Source organism: Aedes albopictus, chromosome 1, assembly GCF_035046485.1.
Source record: "Aedes albopictus strain Foshan chromosome 1, AalbF5, whole genome shotgun sequence".
Lineage (NCBI taxonomy): Eukaryota > Metazoa > Arthropoda > Insecta > Diptera > Culicidae > Aedes > Aedes albopictus.
The window spans coordinates 154,489,808-154,509,342 of NC_085136.1; the positions used below are offsets into that span (position 1 = coordinate 154,489,808).

The window sequence follows — 19,535 nt, forward strand, 5'->3', positions numbered from 1 at the left end:
ACGGCGTTTCAGGGGTCTTTGGAGCGCTTCAGGGTTTTAGGGGGTCCCAGTGATATTTTAAGGGATCCCAGAAGGATTCAGTGGGTCTCAGAATGATGGATGGTGATGGAGGGCTTCAGGGGTGTTCCAGAGGGTTCCAGGAGCAATGCATTTGATGTTCATGAGCGTTTTAGGAGGTTATAAGGGTGATTCTGGAGTTTCAGGGGATTTACAGGGGGTCACAGTGCCATTGAAGGGTTTCAGAAGGATTCAGAAGGCTGAAAGGACGTTTTTAGAAGCGGTTTTAAGGGGATACATAAACGCTTGAGGGAGTCTCAGTAGCGCTTCAGGCAGAGCTGTGCTCTGTCACTATCATTAGTAAACCAATCCAATTCAGCGTGTACTCCTTCCATCATCGTCTTGATATTGATTGACCTAAAGGGATAGAGAGGTGGAGCAATGTCAGTAGCCAGCTGACATGAATAATCAAGAGCAGCTCTGATTTTAGGCAGTCTTGGAAGAATTCACGGCCGTTTCTGAGGTTCTTAGGTGCATTTGAGTCTTCCGGAGCTCCAGGTGAAGTCTCAGGGTATCCCAGGTGATCAAGAGATTTCAGGTGGTTGCAGGGCTATTTCAGGGGACTATGAAAGTCTCGTGGACCTTCAGGGGTCTTAGGGACATTCAAGAGCATTTATGGAATTCTCGAGAAAATTCAGGGGAGTTTTAAGTGATCTCAGAGACGTTTCGGGGGTGTTTCAACGGTATCAGGTACGGCTCTCTATAGCATTCCAAAACGTACCTTAAACCTCTTGAAAGGCTTCTGAAATTGAAGGCTATTCTAAAATATCTATCAACTCTTCCTGTGACCCTCTGAAATCGCCCTGGAATGTCCCTGAAGCGCACCTGAAACTCCTTTAAACCTTTACGAGGCCTCAATTAAATTCTCCGGAGCCCCCATAATGCCCCAGAAACCTCAGGAAACGCACTGGTCTCACCCAAACCCACTGAAGCAAAACCTGTTTCAATAACTAGCTCATTCAAAGCATTTACTTACTTTATGTATGAGTGTGTCGACGATTGCATAGTTGACTGTCATACATGCTCGAGGCATGGTACGCAAGTTTAGAATTTCAAAAATATTGTCAATTTAGTAATTCTTTCGTCTTCACTTCACATGCTCATTTCGGCTACGTTTTAGAAGACTGATTTGATGGTATTGTCGTGATGATATACTCTTACAATGATGTTTCGAGAGTTTTGCCAAGTATTGGAAAAAAATGACATCAAAAAGACTTTACGATTGAACATTGCATCATCGTCGCCCTTTGTCTGAAATTCAATCACCAAAGCAATACATAGTGCTCTTGAGCCTTCACGCTATACCACCACCGAGTGCGAAAAACTCAATTTCTCTGCCGATATATCTTTGCGATCGACTGTTTCCAACTGCCGACCGGCCGACCGGGTTCGGTAATAAGAAAAGGACTACAAAACCATCACAAAGACGCACACAATTTTACGCCTCCGTGCTACTGAATTGAGCACCGAATGGATTTTTTCTTCTTTTTTCTTTGGGTATTTCTCGCCAAAAGCAAAGAAGCATCCCTTTGAGGGTGAGAGTAGATCAACTAATTTAATCCTGCCAGCCAGCCAGTCAGTCAACCATCCAGCCAACCAACCCGCACCCGGCCTTGCGAGGACGAATTGGGAAAAGATCGTGCAGAGAGCGAGCGAAAAGAACAATGAGCAGCCTAATTTCTATCCATGGGACGAGGCAGGGGGTACCTTCACAACCTCCAGGATCGGATTATCCTTTCTCGTTCTTTCTCCTTATGCGTATGGGCTTATAATGGGCCCGGGATGCGCTGTTGTTTGTTTTCAGTATGCATGTTAACCGAAGCTCCCTCAAAGAAGAGGCCTCGGCCGGCCAGACAAACCAAACCAAACCAAACCGAACCGATCGATATCTTCCCGAAGAAAGGGGGCCGGAAAGGTCGATAAACATGCGTGTAACGATAATAAGTGACTGAACAGCCAGCAGAGCCCGCGTGAGTGGCAGTTTGTTTGGATATTGGTTTTTGTCGAAATTTTTCGGGAGTTGCGGATCAATGCCCGGGACCGGGGCTTCTACATTGGACGACGTCGAGAAAACGAAGAAGTGAGAATGTGATAAACTAAAGAGACAAACCTAGTCGAGATAGCCGCAACCGCAAACAAGCTCCACTAGGCTGAAGAAATGGCAGCATTCAGGATGGAGAAGGTGAATGGACAGCAACATAAATAATCCATTAAAAGGCACCGAAAATTTATAGAATATTTGTCACTATTTTTCCTTCTATCCCCGGGCCCGATCTGCCTGTGGTCGGGGCCTTTGGGCACATACCGATGAGGAACGCACGAGGCACGGAGATAGAGCGAGGAAAGAAAAGCATTCCTAAGCCTCAATAATCATCAGCTTCAGCTGATATATGTGAGCAATTGTGGTTATAGATTTTTAATATTCCATCTAATATCTACACGAGTCTTTTGTGCTCATTTCTGGAGCCTTTCTTTGGCCGATCGCCACCGCTTGCTTCACCAACCCTGCCAGAGAGTCGTTAATTCCAAAACGAACCGCTTCGGCAATTTTCCAGTTTTTCTGTTGGTTTTTCGAAATTTCTCCGCCGGACACAACTGAATGAGCAGCTAATTTCATAATTTAGAATATGTTCGGCTGCACCTTTCGCCGTCGTATTTTTTGATGGCATGTGCTTTGACACCGCACCACCGGTGTGTGGAAATGGATCCTGCTGCACTTGGCTGGTTGTAGTTCGGTCAGTTTTGGAAGGAAATTGACCAGTAGCACCCACACGGATTGGATTCCGGATTGGATTGAGCGTGAGAATATTTTCTAGATTCAAAGGATTATATATTAGGTTCTTGGTTTCGATTGAACGATTTCGTGGATTGCAGCAGTGGGTTTACTTTAAGGCGTTCGATATGGTTATGGGCCCGTGACGACATTGTACGTTGGGATTAGCGGACGTGTATAAATACTGGAATTGGATTAGTGAGCCGTTGGTATGCATGGGAAAAGTGACTGAATGAAGTGATGCTTGTCGAAGATAAACAATTCATAACTTTGGATTTTAATTGTATTTTACTTTATGATCTGGGATATGAGATTTCCTTATTACTTTTCAAGCAGTACCTGCAGCTTAGACCTGTTCACTTTTTTTGACCTACCCGTGTCACATCAAATTATCAATCTACATGCAAAAACAAGTCTTCAGTCCAAAATTGAGCCAAATTGATAAAGGTTTAGAGGTGTATCAAATCGATTTTGTGTTTTTTCGAGCATTTTCACGAAAATGTACTCCAATATCCAGAAAATTGCACCGAAAAGGTACAGAAAACACCGTTAAAATATAGTTGGAACAATACTCTACAACTTTGCCGAAGACACTACGGTGTTTAAATTGCTTATTTCAAAGTTATTCAACAATTTTCGTTAAAAAATCCCGAAAAAATACAATATTTTTACGGTTTTTCATATAAAAGTCATGTAAATTTACATTGTTTTAAGTGACTAATTTAATTAGCTATTGCTCCTATGTGTTACGAACATTTCGTCCATACATCATTTTAGTGTAGGAATTTATTTTCATTGACTAATTATCAAAAGTTTGTCAAGTTGATACTAAAAATGGCATAGAGTTGCCAGCACAAAATTAAACAAAGTTACCCATGATTAAAACGTCATTACATTTCTTTGTTGCATCTGCATCAGTTTTAATTTGGTGTAGATGGTTAAGCATAAGACTGCCGATTCGAAGATTCAAGGTTCGAGCCCTGGAATAGGATTTTTTGCGTCTCGATCCAGCTATAAGTTATTGAGACTACACTCTGCATCTCATTGCAATTTGGCATCATAGCCTTGTTTCAAAACCGTAGAGTGCATAGTAAGAATGAGGTTTCCCTTTATCGTGTAGTTGTGTAGCTTGTGGCTAGATAGATGCAAGTAAGCTCCGTAGTTGTATGATAAATTTTGCATCCAGAAGCAGTTCCATCATCGTATTGAATTGTTTTAGCTAAATTAATCGGTATCAAACAGATACCCAATATTTCGTCCAACTGATCTCGTCGACACGATTTCTTGTCAACAAGTAAACTAAATATCTAGCTAGTTCTGGAATGGGCTTAATTGGCAGGTCCCGATCATCATTATTTGGGAGATTGCGTGTGAGTCATGGGCCATGGCTCATGGCAGATTCATCATCCTAACTGCTACAAAGATAGAAAAAAAAGTTTATTATGTATTTGAGCTTGAACCTGGGACCTTCTGATCCGCAGGCTCGAGCCTTATCCTCTGCGCCATTTCTGATACTTGAATCAAAAGACATTAGAATACGATGGCATGACGTTTTAATCATGGGTAACTTTATTTTAATTCGTGCTGGCAACTCTACGCGATTTTTAGTATCAACGTGACATACTTTTGATAATTAGTCATTGAAAACGAATTCCTACACAAAAACGATATATGGACGAAATGTTCGTTACACAAAGGAGAAATAGCTAATTAATTTAGTCACGTAAAATAATGTAAAATTACATGACTTTTTTATGTAAAATCGTAAAAATATCGTGTTTTTTCGTGATTTTTCAACTAAAATTATTGAATAGCTTCGAAATAAGCAATTTAAACACCGTAGTATCTTCGGCAAAGTTGTAGAGTATTGTACTAACTATATTCTAACGGTATTTTCGGCACCCTTTCGAAGCAATTTTCTGGATTTATGAGTAAATTTTTGTGAAAACGGTTAAAAAAACACAAAAGCGATTTGATACACCTCTAAATCTTTATCAATTTGGCTCAATTTTGGACTGAAGACTTGTTTTTGCATGTGGGTTGATAATTTGATGTGTCACGGAGAATCGGAGAAAAAAAGTTTCAAAGTGAACAGGTCTACAGTGCAGCTTTATGGACGTGGCCAGAGCAACTGTCGACTGTTGTTAATTTGTTCCTCCATGTTACCGCTAATCAAACCTTAAAATCTTATCCTCCACTATTCTCTCTCTCTCCGTTCTCATTGCAGCCCCGGAAATCCTACAGCACCAGCGCCGCCGCCTGCCATCATCGGTTCCCCAGATCAGCAGCAGCAAAAAATTAGCACCGTGGCGCTACACTCGACTGAGGCCCTGATGGCGGGCTTTCTCAAGTCAACCGATCTAGGTCCGCACGGTCCGCACGGATACGGCAGTTCGCACCATCCGCATCATGCCCATCCGCACGGACCGCTGCCGCCCGGAATGCCTATGACATCGCTTGCCCCGTTCGGCTTGCCCCACGGGCTCGATGCTGTAGGATTCCCGCAAGGTATGTGGGGTAAATATTCGCTTTTTTACTTCCTTATTACTCACCCGCTAGTCAAGTAAGACCGATTTGTATGATCAACGAAAGGACACCGGGCCGCGTTGCCGCGCAGCAAGCCAGTGGCGTTCACGGTCGCTAGATTATGGGCTCCGGAGCTGTGGGCAGTGATTTCTCGAATAGTGTGCTAGATAGGGCTTTTAATGAATCGAATTACGGATTTTATAGTTGGGATACTTCGATTACCAAGCATCATAAGCTAAAACGTCACTAAGGGTGACAAGCAGTCTTGTAAACATTCGACATTTTTCACTACCTTCATTTCGTTGCCGCAGTCGAGTGTCAGCTTGCTTTGTTACATTCGTGCGCTACCGTTACCTCTAACACACAACAAGAGCGGTAAAACGAAGTTCAATAAACATAAGAAAGAGTCAAATGGAAGTCGTATGACACGATGACATTTGTCTAATTCTAGCTTTTCACATAGATTTTCAACCAATTTCCATTATGAATGTTAATATTTGTTTATTCTTGCATGTTGCATAGAATACGACACACATATGGCCAACACAGGTCTCATCATCGAAGAAGACAGGAATAGCAAAAACCGAACCATCTCCCGAAGACGCAATCGTGGTGAAGTGCATTCGTTTGACATTTTTGTTTCGTACGGTAGTTTGATTGCTTGTGTTGCAAATGTCGGAGTCAAAGGAGGCCGAATATCAACGAAAAGGTTCCAATGACTGTGATCTCTAACAAGACTGGTAGGGAGGGATTGATAGTAACATAGATCAATGATACACTTTGGTAAGCGATGTGATTCATGCAACCGTACAGTATACACACAAATGTGTCACCTCACAATTTGGAAGAATGGTGAGACCATTAACCTTCCGTAACTCGCGCGGTTGACTACCTGCGTCATCACCACGCCAATGCTGAGTACAAAAAGCGAGATTTTTTCAACGTGTTGTACAAAATACAACAGCGCGATCGCTCGAGGGCTAAAATTTATGCAATGAACAAGATTTTGCGTCACCTCTCAAATGGGAGGACGTCGCCAAAAAATAGATATTGACGAAATTTAACGGAATTCCGCGGAATGTCTAATAAATTTCTTAAACAAATACATAGTGTAAATGTCTATAGCATAATTTGTGAGAGGTTCATAAAAATATTGAAAATCGGTTGAAAATTAAAAAAGTTATGGCACTTGAAATAAAACACCTTTTTATAACTCGAAAATTCAACTATGAGGCAATTGCGCCGTTGTAGACACAAATATCGCTTATATCTTGATCACCACCAGTTGCGAATCTGGTTCGGTAGAATATTTCCCCATATTGTAGTATTTAATGAACCACAAACTGCTCGATTCGCAGAAACTGTTCAGCTCGTACAGATCCTGGTTTTTGTTTTGGAGCAGATTTTGGGTGAGTTTTCCCAGCGCTATGTTTTTGCAGCTGGTCGCTGGTTTCAATTTCAGCCAGATCTGATGGTGATTTTTAGACAGAATTAGATATTTTATCCTTTCTTCGACCCTCCCCTCAATTAAACTTATTTACCATTAAGTATTTGTTACAGAATTTTTGCTAGAAATGACTGTGAGCACAACACTTTATTTCGTTACAATACCATTAACGACGGAGTGCATCTGCCGATGTCAATCGCCGACGAAACTAGATCTGTTTTCCGAACAAAAGCGTTGCTAAGCACCCAGGTGGAAGATGCTCCGAGAATGTAACGCTTCCAATCGCCATGATCTGGATTTCATGAAAATGGTTGCTCCAAATCATGAAAGCGGTAGCTCAAATTAAGATATCATGATTTACGATCATGATTTCATAATTAGTCAACTTTTATAGTTTAATGATTTGTAAATCACGATTTCTGAATAAGATTTGTTTCCGTGCACTATAAGCGTCCTAATGGTAAAAATTCTGTATGCGGCGCTAATATCAAATCCACATGAGGCTGCGGCGATATGGCCGCAGGAGACGCACGCAATACAGACGCAATGTCGAAATGGAAAAGGTGAAGCCACATCCTCCTGCAGCATCACTATTTATCATCCATATTCTTACAAAGCCAATGAGGTGATGCGTATGCGTATAGTGGAATAATGTCGCGATAAATATTATTACGATTTCTGGCCACCTCAGTTGCCATTATGCTAACTTTTGTTTTGATATGAACGGCCTGAAGGTTGCTGCGACGCTGCTGGGTGGGTGAAATATCCGGTCGATTTTGACACTGCGTCTGTATCGCGGGAATCTCCTAGCGGCCATATTGCCGCCGGCCAATGTAGATTTATTATGAGCGTTGCAATAAGTGACACTATAGGGGATGAGAGTCTTTACTGCTCATATTGATATATTTGTCATTGGTGGTTAACATGGGCAGTTTATGAAAACGCAATTCGCGCCACCACAAACACGTAGTATCAATTCGCATAAAATTGATGTAACTGCAAAATTCCGCGGATTTGTTTTTCAAAAATTTCGTTTCGTTTCGAAAAATACCGAGTGAATTCGGATTTCGTATCGATCTCACGAAACATTTTTGAATTCCGTTTCGTTTCGATTCGCCTTGAAAAATCCCATATCGCATACCCTTAATATTTTCACGATTTCGATTTAAAAATTTGTCACTCTTTCAAAATTGCTACCAGTTAATAATTATAGCATTTTGATATTGATTTTTCATTTCTAAATTTTGAACAAGGATAGAAACCTAGTGATCATGATAGGATCCCAAATGTGTCGCGGTTGGTAGGCATCGCGCGATCACAGCAACAACGATAGAATTTTGCCTTCAAGCATGGGGCCGGATCACAACGTCCGAGGCCATACTGTCCCGGACGTTAAGTCGCGATTTTTTGCGAAATAACGTCCAAAAGATTGGATACGTCATAACATCCTATGTGCCTTCTTTCCTTGGACTTCGTGGCGTATCTGCATGTTCGGACGTTATGCCCTGAAAAATGCGCCATAAAGTCCTGGGACGTTATGATACTGCGCCGTCAAGCATTCATAACAAACCATGTTCCGCGAATAATGAATAGGAATAGGAATAATGATAACTTTTGAAATTTGGGCAATGTTTTCGAAGGGTTGTATCTAAATTGGACATCCATATCTGGAGACACTACATAGTTTCTGGCCAAAGCCTACAACGGTCCTGACAAATTTTCAAAATATTTTTAGAACGAAAATCTAGAAAAAAAAGGGGGAGGTGTCTGAGTCTACGTAGTTCATTGAGGCAGCCTTACCTTGATTGGCTGTTTGCCAGTCAAATGCTGTTTTAGCTAGCACGGTTAAAAGCTCCATTATCAATCTTACTAATATTTTTTATCCACAAACTTATTTACTGTAGATTTGTTTGATTTTCTTTTGTGACTTCGTAGTTGTCATCGTAAATCTGTTATTATGTGTGTTGTTTTTTAATGAAATATCACAATTTATCGAAAACTTGTGTCTTGATATTGCTAGTGGCATCAGAAGCACTGCAATTTCTTGGGTTTGTGCTCACGTAAGAACTTTAACTACACCCACGGGACACGATACGTATCGTGTCCCGTGGGTGTGGCATCAGAAGCTATTGTTTTTTTTTTTTGAAGATCCTAAGCAGAAATCTTTAGCAGATCTGTAAGATAAAATCTTCACAATACTGCTAGAAATTCGCTGGTAGAATGTTTGAAGAACCACCTAGAGATTTTACAAAACGACATCTTAGCTGAAGTTTTTTTTAAAGACGGACACGTTTAATGCATTTCGGTGAGCTATTTGCTCTTTGAATGAAGCACGACACTAGACAACGTACTAGCAATGCAACGCCCAGTGGCACAGCCGAAAACTTTTCCTGACAGCTGCGGCGGGAATCGAACCCGCGCTCCTCAGCACGATGCAACTAAAGGCTTGGTGACCTTAGCCGCACGACTATGAAGCCACAAGTTGCTTTGATTTTTTTCGTGTGGGTCAAATGTTAGGCATAAAATTGGGATGCAACAATTTCCAGCATTTGGATTGGGATCATGAAAATCTGCTAATTCTATTGAAGTAATGTCTTGATGAATTTGGACAAATTAAATCAATTTCTTGGAGTAAATTTCCAACAGATTTAAGGTGCATGCCTTTCATTAACTTGGTCACTAGTTTTTGGTCATTCACTATGAAGTCTTTATGAACTAAAACCCTGGAAATGTTTCTGACGGAATTTCCTTAAAATATTTTTGTTGAATGGCAGAAACTAAAGCTTATTTTATGAACAAAATTATTCAACACTTTTTTTTTCCTCGAATTTCGACTGTTGGTGATTATGTTGGAAGGGGAATGGCGTTCAGTCTTTGGAGGAATAACTCAAAAACTATCTTCTGGGTATCTGTGGACAATGGTTTGATTTATGTTGTGTTTATGTTTGTGTTTATATTACTCACTAACTATGCTCCGTTTTGTCGTAAGTATGAGCCCACAGCATAGGCCACATTTGTCCCAGACGTTACGTATCGCTACAACAAGAATTCTCATGAGTACCAGGCAAGCATGCTGTGAAAGTAAACTTTCCGTCTTGTTTTACTTTCTCTGCCGCCGGCGGCGGATGGATGGATGAAATATCCAAAAAATATCCGAAAAACTATCCGGGCCCATTGTCCACAGATTCCCAGAAGAAGGCGCAATATAGCGACCGAAACGTCGGATGAAAGCTTAATAATTCGTTTTTGAGTTATTCCTCCAAAGACTGAACGCCATTCCCCTTCCAACATATGCTAGATTTCTTCAGAGTATTTCAATTCATGACTTACTTTACTGAATTAGAAAGGATTTTCTCAATAAATTACGACTATTGTTTTTAAATGCCACTATAATACAATAACACAGTGTAACAAGAATTAACTTTTGGTCTGTATCAAGAGCAAACTTATGTGTCTCTGACAGATTTTGGGTTGCTGAATCCGAATCCGGGCTCAGATTTGCTCCAGCACGTCCCAATTTTGAGCTATATATCAATTTATAGGGCAAAATATGTGATTTTGGGCTTTTTTTTACTGCAAGCCATTAGGCATGGAAATATATTTTTTAACCAATCAAAGGATAAATTGGTCAATTAACATCTAAATTAACGACTCATGCATATATTTTATTTTACCAAATCGAATTTGATTGTTTTAAGCGATTTATGTTAGCTATGATATTTCCCAAACAAGTCACCCTCCAAAAGTTGCATGCAAGTTTACATACTGACATAAAATGCTTAAATCTATCGAATTTGATTTGGTAAAACGAAATATTTTGCATGAGTCATTAATTTAGATGTTTATTGATCAATGTATCCTGTGATTGCTTAAAAAAAATATTTCCATGCTTAATGGCTTGCAGTCGAAAAAGCCCAAAATAACATGTTTTGCTCTATAAATTGATATATGGCTTAAAATAGTGACATGCTGGAGCAAATCTGAGACCGGATTCGGATTCAGCAGCCCAAAATCTGTCAGAGACACATAAATTTGCTCTTGAGACAAAAAAAATGTTGCGCTGTGTAATTAACATTGAATAAAAGGAATTATCCCACATTTTCTCCACAAATTTCACGAAGAATCGACCAAATCAATTTTTCAGAAATATACAACAAATTTATAAAGGAATGATTCATAAAAAGATTGGAAAAAGGATGAAAATTGAAAAACTTATGGCACTTGAAGTTTAAACACTTTTTTGTTACTTTTACGTTTACTTTTTGTGGCTCAAACTTAGACGATTTTCTATTTATATCATTGAAATCCAAAACAACTAGGGAGTTGCAGGTTCAAGCTACTTTTGAAAAATAAGCCGCGGCCAACACTTTATCCAAAGATTTGTTTCAAAAATCTTCAATTTTTTATCTGTAGGAGGAATTACAATGTGTAAAAAATGTCTGTTGAAATTCCATGGATGGATGTTCTTTATAAAACCTCGTCAAGTGTTAAAAGATAGAGGTGGACCCAAGGATGTTGCTTCTTTTTTATAATTTCGATGGTTCAATCGAAACAAGGAGTACCAACTACAAATCATGCGGTTACCTTCACTCAGGCTTTATCGGGTTTTTACTGCTTGATTACTATGTTTCAAAATAATTGACGTAATATTTGGAATATAAATTGCAATATTATAAAAAGTTTGTGTGTTAATCGTGAAAGATGTAATTATTAACCTTCACGTACCCGACCCCCAACATCTCATTTTCAAAATGCTGACATTTCGTCAATACTCATCCAATTTTTTTGAAGTCGCCCTCAATCGATCATAAATTAGAACAAGTTTAATACACCCAAGTGGCCATGTAATATCCGGAACTATTCCGGAGATATTCCGGATTGTACTGGGGTCAGTGACGGCGCCGAAATGGCTAAAAATGATTATTTCGTGTGTTATTTTGTCTGAACCATCGATTTTCAGCGGAATTTTCATTGCGAACAATAAAACACAACTGCGATAACCAGATTTGAATAAGTGGACCCATCCGGATCACCGTGACAGGTTCCGCGGGGGCCTCATTGGGGACATTTATGGTTTTCATCCAAAACATGTCGTGTGACATATCACACTTCATGATTACGAGTGACTGATTCAAAAACGTTACCCTGAAGTCTGTATCAACTAATATGGCCACCCCGGAACATCTAGCATAAGTTCCACGGGGATGACATCGGAGACATATCAGGTTTGCAATCAAAACATGCCGTGCGACGTATCAAACTTCATGACTTCAAGAGAATGGGGCAGAAAAAGTTGACTGAAGTATGTTGTTACTGATGTGGTCGCTCCGGAATACCTGAAACAGGTTCCGCGGGGGCCTCGCAAGCACAATAACACACAGGAAATTATCACTTTTAACCATTTGGCCAAACAGACACTTCCCCCACCCCCTGACCCCAGTACAATCCGGAATATTGCCGGAATGGTTCCGGATATTACATGACCACTTGAGTGCACCAAGTTATGATCGATTAAGGGCGACTTCAAAAAAAAAAATCGGATGAAAATTGACGAAATGCCAGCATTTTCAAAATGAGTTGTCGGGGGTCGGGTAAAGCCTGTATCCGCAATAATCGGGACACAGAAATACACCTGTAACTCTGCAATAGATACATTAAAATTGCTCAAATTTGGCCTCATAACATCTTGAGATGTGTTCATTTCACCTGCAAAATATCATGTGGATCGTTGCAGTACTTTTTGTTGTAGCGATGAAAGAATGAAATGTGCGCCATTGAATTTTGTACAGACCCTAGTTTTGCTTGCCAGCGCTGTAACTTTTGAATTTGGCGAAGAAAATGGCTGAAATTTTGAACACAAACCTCTCAATCTACATTTGTTGCTTAGGCAAAATTTCAAAAAAATCGATGCACTATCAACAATGTTATAGTCGAAACATGTATTGGGACTAAACGTGATTTTAGCTCCTCAGACAGCAAACAGTCTGCACCCTTTATTGTTCCGATTGTACTAATGAAAGTACTATATCAATAATCATCAAATTTTGCAGGCATAATATACACGTTATCAACTATCTTCTGTAAAAATTTCATGAAAATTGGCAGGGAAATTTAAAAATTATGAATAGGCAAACATCACACATGAAAAACACGAAAATTTTTCACTAACACTCACCCCTATCAACACCAGTAACTTTCAAACCAATTGATCAACGTTGATGAAATTTTGCAAGAAAGTGTCTCTATAAGTATCATAACTGCTAACGAAATTTTATAATTATCATCACAGAACTTTGAACTGTAGCGTAATAGAACCATCTATTATGCGAATGAAAATTGGTCATGATTGTACAAAATGCTTAAAACCACGTCTGTTTGTTTTTCATCCACAGTTAAAAGTAATGCATCGATTTTTATGAAATTTGGCACACATAATAAACATACACCAAAGAGTTCTTGGTCAATGTTTTGGCAAATTTTACCGATTCATTACAGAGCTACTGCCGTACTTCTGTGTCCCGATTATTGCGGATACTGGCTTTATGTGAAAAAAGTTAAAATGATGTCTCGTTTCTTTTATGAGTTTATTTGTAGTTTTCTGATGAAAATATCAGCTCATTAAATTATTCGAAAACGATTGCGCTGGTTATATAGTTTCTTTGAAATATCTAGTATTCCAATTGAAGAACTAAAAGGTTTGGATAATCAACATTTTTTACGCTAATTACATTTAAGTATTTCGTAAATATCACATTCCCATCAATAAGCATATATTCTATACCTAGCACACTATCCGGGGGAACACTGTCCATTGCGACGGACCAATCGCAAACCAATGCAATCACATTCAGCCCTCTCCAGCCGCGGGTAAGTGCTCCCGCGCACACAAGATTCTCAATTCGATTCGGTAGTCACACAAAAATGTGAAGAGGATTAAGAGCTACTCTTCTGCTACCACTCTGCTGCGCCGGCAAACGGTTCAAAACTAGTAGCGCTACACGTTTCGTTAATTATACAACACAAGAGCCCGTCGTGATTGATATGTAATATTAGTTTTAGATCTTGTTAGTTTTCCTACCCATTAGGAACCCATTTTTGTCATTTATTCCCCCCCTAGCTGCTGCTGCTCCTGAGGATCGCGCCGCCGTGCGGTCCCTTATCTTTGAGAAACTGAACCGAAAACGTGGCCATCGACCATCGTGGTCACTCTGGAGCGTGTTGTTGTTAGTTATTGCTGCTGGGACGGGAGGAGAGCATCAGATCACGCTCCGGTGACTTTTCTGACAATAATTCATCTGTCATTTTTCTTAAAAGCATTCCCGGCATGACGAGGGGTCCCAACTGCTCTTGCTTTCCAGATTATTGATACCGTCGTCCGTCGCGTCGCTGCCGCCGCCGCATCGCATCGTCGGTCAGTGATCAAATACCACGCGTTGACGGACGACGAGCAATTCGTGGCCCCGTCCGTCCGGCGGGGTCCGATGGGAAATTTTGTCCAGAAGCTCAGCTGGCCGCCGGCCGCGCCGCCGCGCCTGGACAAATCGGAGGGAGGTAGGGAAGATTGGTTTTTGATATGTCGATGACGTGGTTTTGCCGCCGCCATAGGGCAGTGTTATGAAATATTCACACGATCAGCGCGAGAGATGGGTGCGTTAATTTTTTATTAATACCATTAGAAGAGTGAGTGAAGAGCGGCGGCGGCGGCGATTGCGGCTAAACTCAGACGTATCAACTTTCATTCGCGAGGCCAAATGAACTACCGGTGCTGCTAACTGGTAATTGGTCCTGTTGGGCCGCCGCAACCCAGCTCAAGCCGAGTTTTGCGAGCCACGGCTTTTTGGCATGGGGTGCAACACAAACAAATGATAAATTTAATTTTGATGTGATTTTGAAGATTTTGTCTTGATGTGTCAGTCCCACGATTCGTTAAGTTCGTGGGCTGAAAGCCCCGAACCGCAGTAGCTATTTTTGATTATAATTACTTCATTCGAAAAGTTCCGCTGCGGATGAAAGGACCGAACAACGCTGATGAACGATGAAAGCAACATGGATTGTGAATTAGGAAAAATTGCGTTAGTTAGGTATTGTTGTTTCTGGAAGATAATGGATGATATTCTATCGAAACTACCTGCTATGCTCAAATGAGTTGATTGTCGATAATTGCTTCGCAGAATTGATAAATTATTTGAAATTCTGGTTAAAAAGTCACTGTGGTTTCACAATTTATTAAAAAGTGTTTCGTGGAAGCAATATACGGATAAACTCATATGGAATTCAAATAACGAATGCTGCTGGATCACGATTCATCTCCCCACAGTATAGAACTAATTGTTTAAATAGCTTCTAATATATCAGCTAAAAATGTACACATATTCTACTAACCGAACTGGAATGTACTGTTTTCCATGAGGATGGCACTTATAAAAACACATAAAACCTGTATCCGCAATAAACGGGACACAGAAATACAGCTGTAACTCTGCAATAGATACATGAAAGTTGCTCAAATTTGGCCTAATAACATCTTAAGATGTGTTTATTTTACCTACAAAATTTCATGTGAATCGGTGTAGTATTTTTTGTTGTATAAATGAAAGAATAGAATGTGTGCCATTGAATTTTGTACAGCCCCTAGTTTTGCTTGTCAGCGCTGTAAACTTTTGAATTCGGCAAACGAAATGGCTGAAATTTTGAACACAAACCTCTTAATATACATTTGTTGCATAGCCAAAATCGATGCACTATCAACAATTTTATAGTCGAAACATTTTGGGACTGAACGTGATTTCAGCCACTCAGACAGAAATTGGTCAGCATCCTATATTGTTTCGATTGTACTAATGAAAGTGATATACCAATAACACTAGTCTACAAAATTGAAACTTTTTTCACGCACTTTGACCATTTGTTCCATTTCTAATGGAATTTGGCCCGCTGATTTCGAATCTGACTTGAGAATTCCTGTAACACGTACTGTTTTTGAGAAAAATAGGATTTTATTCACAAAATTTAATATGTCATAGAAAATAAAATCACAGACAAACAGACGTAGCACCTTGAACGGTTTTCATGGAAATCCATCGCCCAGTTCACACTACCATCCCCTGGTGGAAAAGTTGCACGAATCACTGTGTTGTGCAATATCGTCAACAGAAGGCGCTAGTGTGAAACGTCATTTAAAATGATCGTTAAAAGCGTGGTCGATGGAAATTTCGCAAGTGTTACGCCTGTTTGTGTGTGATAAAATATTGGTATTTTAATTTTAAATTTTTCATCTGCTCATTATAACTAATAGCTATATTCAATAGATTTTGATCCACTGATTCTTAATCAGACCTAAGAATTTCAGTAACACGTAAACTTTTTGAGATAATACGGTTTTATTCACAAAATTCTATATTTTCTATTTTCAATGAACTATTGTCTTTATAACTTTATTTTATTTATCATCTGCTCATCTTAAGCAATATTAATATTTATTAGTGTAGTAAACACGTCTGTTTCAGATTTGAACTAATACAACAGTGACATTTATTTCTCATCATCCAAAGCTCAGCCTACTACAATTAGATTTTCATACACTGCCTCGGAATCTGACCTAAGAATTTCAGTAACACGTATTTTTTTTTTAGAAAAATAGGGTTTTATTCACAAAATTTCATATTTTCATACAAAACAAAATCTTGTCTTTCTAATTTTGAATTTTTCATCTGCTCATCATAACCAATAGTTATACTCAACAAATTTTGATCCACTGATTCAGAATCTAACCTAAGAATTTCAATAATAATTATTTATAAGATTTTTATATACTGACTTGTTGAGAAAAATAGAATTTTATTCACAAAAGTCCATATTTTCATAGAGAATAAACTTTTCTCTTTGCTTTTTTTTATCTGCCAATCATAACCAATATTTATATTCAATAGGTTTTAATCAACTGATTCAGAATCTGACCTAAGAAGTAACACGTAAAATTTTTGAGAAAATATGGTTTTATGCATCATATTTAATATTTTCATGGAAAATAAAATATTGTCTTTATAATTTTATTTTATTTTATCTGCTGATCATAACCAATATTTATTTTCAATAGATTTTGTTCCACTGATTCAGAATCTGAACAAAGAATTTCAGTAAGATTTTTTGAGAAAATAGGGTTTTATTCACCATATTTCAAAAAACTATTGTCATCATAACTTTATTTATTGTATCTGCCAATCATAACCAATATTTTTATTCAGTTGATTTTGATCCACTGATTCAAAATCTAACCTAAGAATTTCAGTAACTCGTGAAATTTTTGTGAAAAATGTAGTTTTTTCACAAAATTTCATATTTTTAAAGAAAGTAAACTATTGTCATTACAGTTTAATTTTTTAATCTGCTCTTCTTAACCAATATTTATATTCATTAGATTTTCATATACTGACTCGAAATCTGACCTAAGAATTTCTGTAACACGTATTTTTTTTTTGAGAAAAATTGGGTTTTATTCACAAAATTTCATATTTTTATACAAAACAAAATCTTGTCTTTATAATTTTGAATTTTTCGTCTGCTCTTCTTCTTCTTTGTGGCTCTACGTCCGCACTGGGACTTGGCCTGCCTCGCTTCAACTTAGTGTTCTTTGTGCACTTCCACAGTTATTAATTGAAGGACTTCCTTTGCTTGCCATTGCATGAATTTGTATATTGTGAGGCAAGTACAATGATACTCTATGCCCAGGGAGTCGAGAAAATTTCCGCGACCGGAACGGGAATCGAACCCGCCGTCTCCGGATTGGCGATCCAAAGCCTTAACCACTAGGCTAACTGGAGACCCCATCTCCAGTTCTCCATCTCCATCTGCTCATCATAACCAATAGTTATATTCAATAGATTTTGATCCACTGATATATAATCTGACCTAAGAATTTCAGTAACACGTAAATTTTTCTAGAAAATATGGTTTTATTCATCATATTTCATATTTTCCATGGAAAAAAAATATTGTCTTTTTAATTTTATTTCATTTTATCTGCTGATCGTAACCAATATTTATTTTCAATATATTTTATTCCTCTGATTCAGAATCTAAACAAAGAATTTCAGTAAGATTATAATCAACAAATTCACTACCACAACCATTCAACATAATCCACTACCTTCTGTGAAAAATTTTCATATAAATTGACAGAGAAACGTAAAAGGTTTTTAATAGGCAAACATCGCACATGATAAACACGACAAATTTTCACTAACACTCACCCAACACTATTGATCAGTAGCTTTCAAACCAATTGATCGAAATTGATGAAATTTTGCAAGAAAGTATCGCTATAAGTATCGTAACTGCTAACGAAATTTCATAATTATCATCACAGAACTTTGAACTAGCGTAAAAGAACCATCCATTATGCGAATGAAAATTGGCCATGATTGTACTACATACTTGAAACAACGTCTGTTTTTTTTTCATCCACAGTTAAAAGTAATGCATCGATTTTTATAGAATTTAACACAAATAACAAACATACACCCAAGAGTTCTCAGTCAATTATTTGGCCAATTTCACGGATTCATTACAGAGCTACAGCCGTACTTCTGTGTCTCGATTATTGTGGATACAGGCTTTATATACTGCTTCGAGATTCTTCCGCCAAAGATGATCCTAAGCACCCACCGCTCGAACACTTCAGTGCTTGCATGTCCTCCTCCAGCGTAGTTAAGGACTCGTGCCCCTAGAGATCCACCAATATAAACAGCGTTTTGTACATGGTGGTACATTTGGTGCGAGGGTGAAACTTATTCGATCGCAGATTCTTGTGGAGCCCATAGTAGGCCCGACTTCCACTGATGATGTGCCTTCGCACTTCGCGGCTATCGTTGTTATCTGACGCAGTAGACGAAGTCTTCCGCCACATAGAAAATGATCCCGTCTATCGTAACACTGCTGAAAATCGTGCCTTTGCTGTTGAATCCGGCTGATCGCATAACACCTTCCAGGACGATGTTGAACAGCAGCATGATATTCGAACGAACTTGATAGATTCTTTCTAAACCTTTACGCAATTTCTTACACCGTCTATCGTCGCTTTGATCAATCTTATGAGCTTCCCGGAGAAGCCGGAAGTTCTCGCACTCCAACTTGTACCTTACTTGTAGATGGGGCAAATGACCGCTTCCTTCCACTCCTCCGGTAGCTGTTCGACCTCTCAGTTCCGGACTATTAGCCGGTGCAGGCAGGTGACCAACTTCTCCGGGACCATCTTGATGAGTTCAGCTCCGATATCATCCTTACCAGCTGACTTATTGTTCTTGAGCTGCTGGAAAGCTTCCTTAAACGTGTGTGTTGGCTCGTTGTTGCTCCCTGCTGTCAATTTCTCCCGTTGCCTTGATACTCCATGTCTACGCTCTCTGCACCATTCGGGCGTTCGTCGTAGTGCTTCTTTCGATCATGTCAGGTCCGTCAATTAAGATGCTCCCCTCCTTATCCCTGCGCAGTTCGGCACGAAGCCTTTGCGGGATGCGTTGAGCTTCGGATAAATTCCGTGTTTCTTGTAAACTACACAGCAGTTCCATTTGTTCACATTTTCGCTTTTTCCAGGCGGCGCTTTTTCTCCTGAAAGAGATGGGTCTGCTGTTTCCGCGTTGTTTTATATCGCTCCACGTTCTGCTGGGTAGCATACTGCACCATGGCTATCCTCGCTGCGTACTTCTACTCCAAAATCTCTCTATACTCATCGCCGAA

The 19,535-nt window shown here is 39.3% G+C and overlaps 1 protein-coding gene across 2 annotated transcripts in view; it reads left to right on the forward strand.

Moving 5' to 3' along the window:
* Window positions 1-19,535, forward strand: part of LOC115260665 (homeotic protein ocelliless) — a 140,543-nt gene that overhangs the window by 74,182 nt on the left and 46,826 nt on the right. Inside the window, exon 2 of one of the 2 annotated variants that reach the window (XM_062845614.1) lies at window positions 5,058-5,338. In XM_062845614.1, the coding sequence (XP_062701598.1) occupies window positions 5,164-5,338 (175 nt within the window). In that variant the 5' untranslated portion in view covers window positions 5,058-5,163. Of the gene's footprint in view, window positions 1-5,057; window positions 5,348-19,535 lie in introns of both variants that reach the window. The other variant, XM_029861813.2, reaches the window with a different exon arrangement.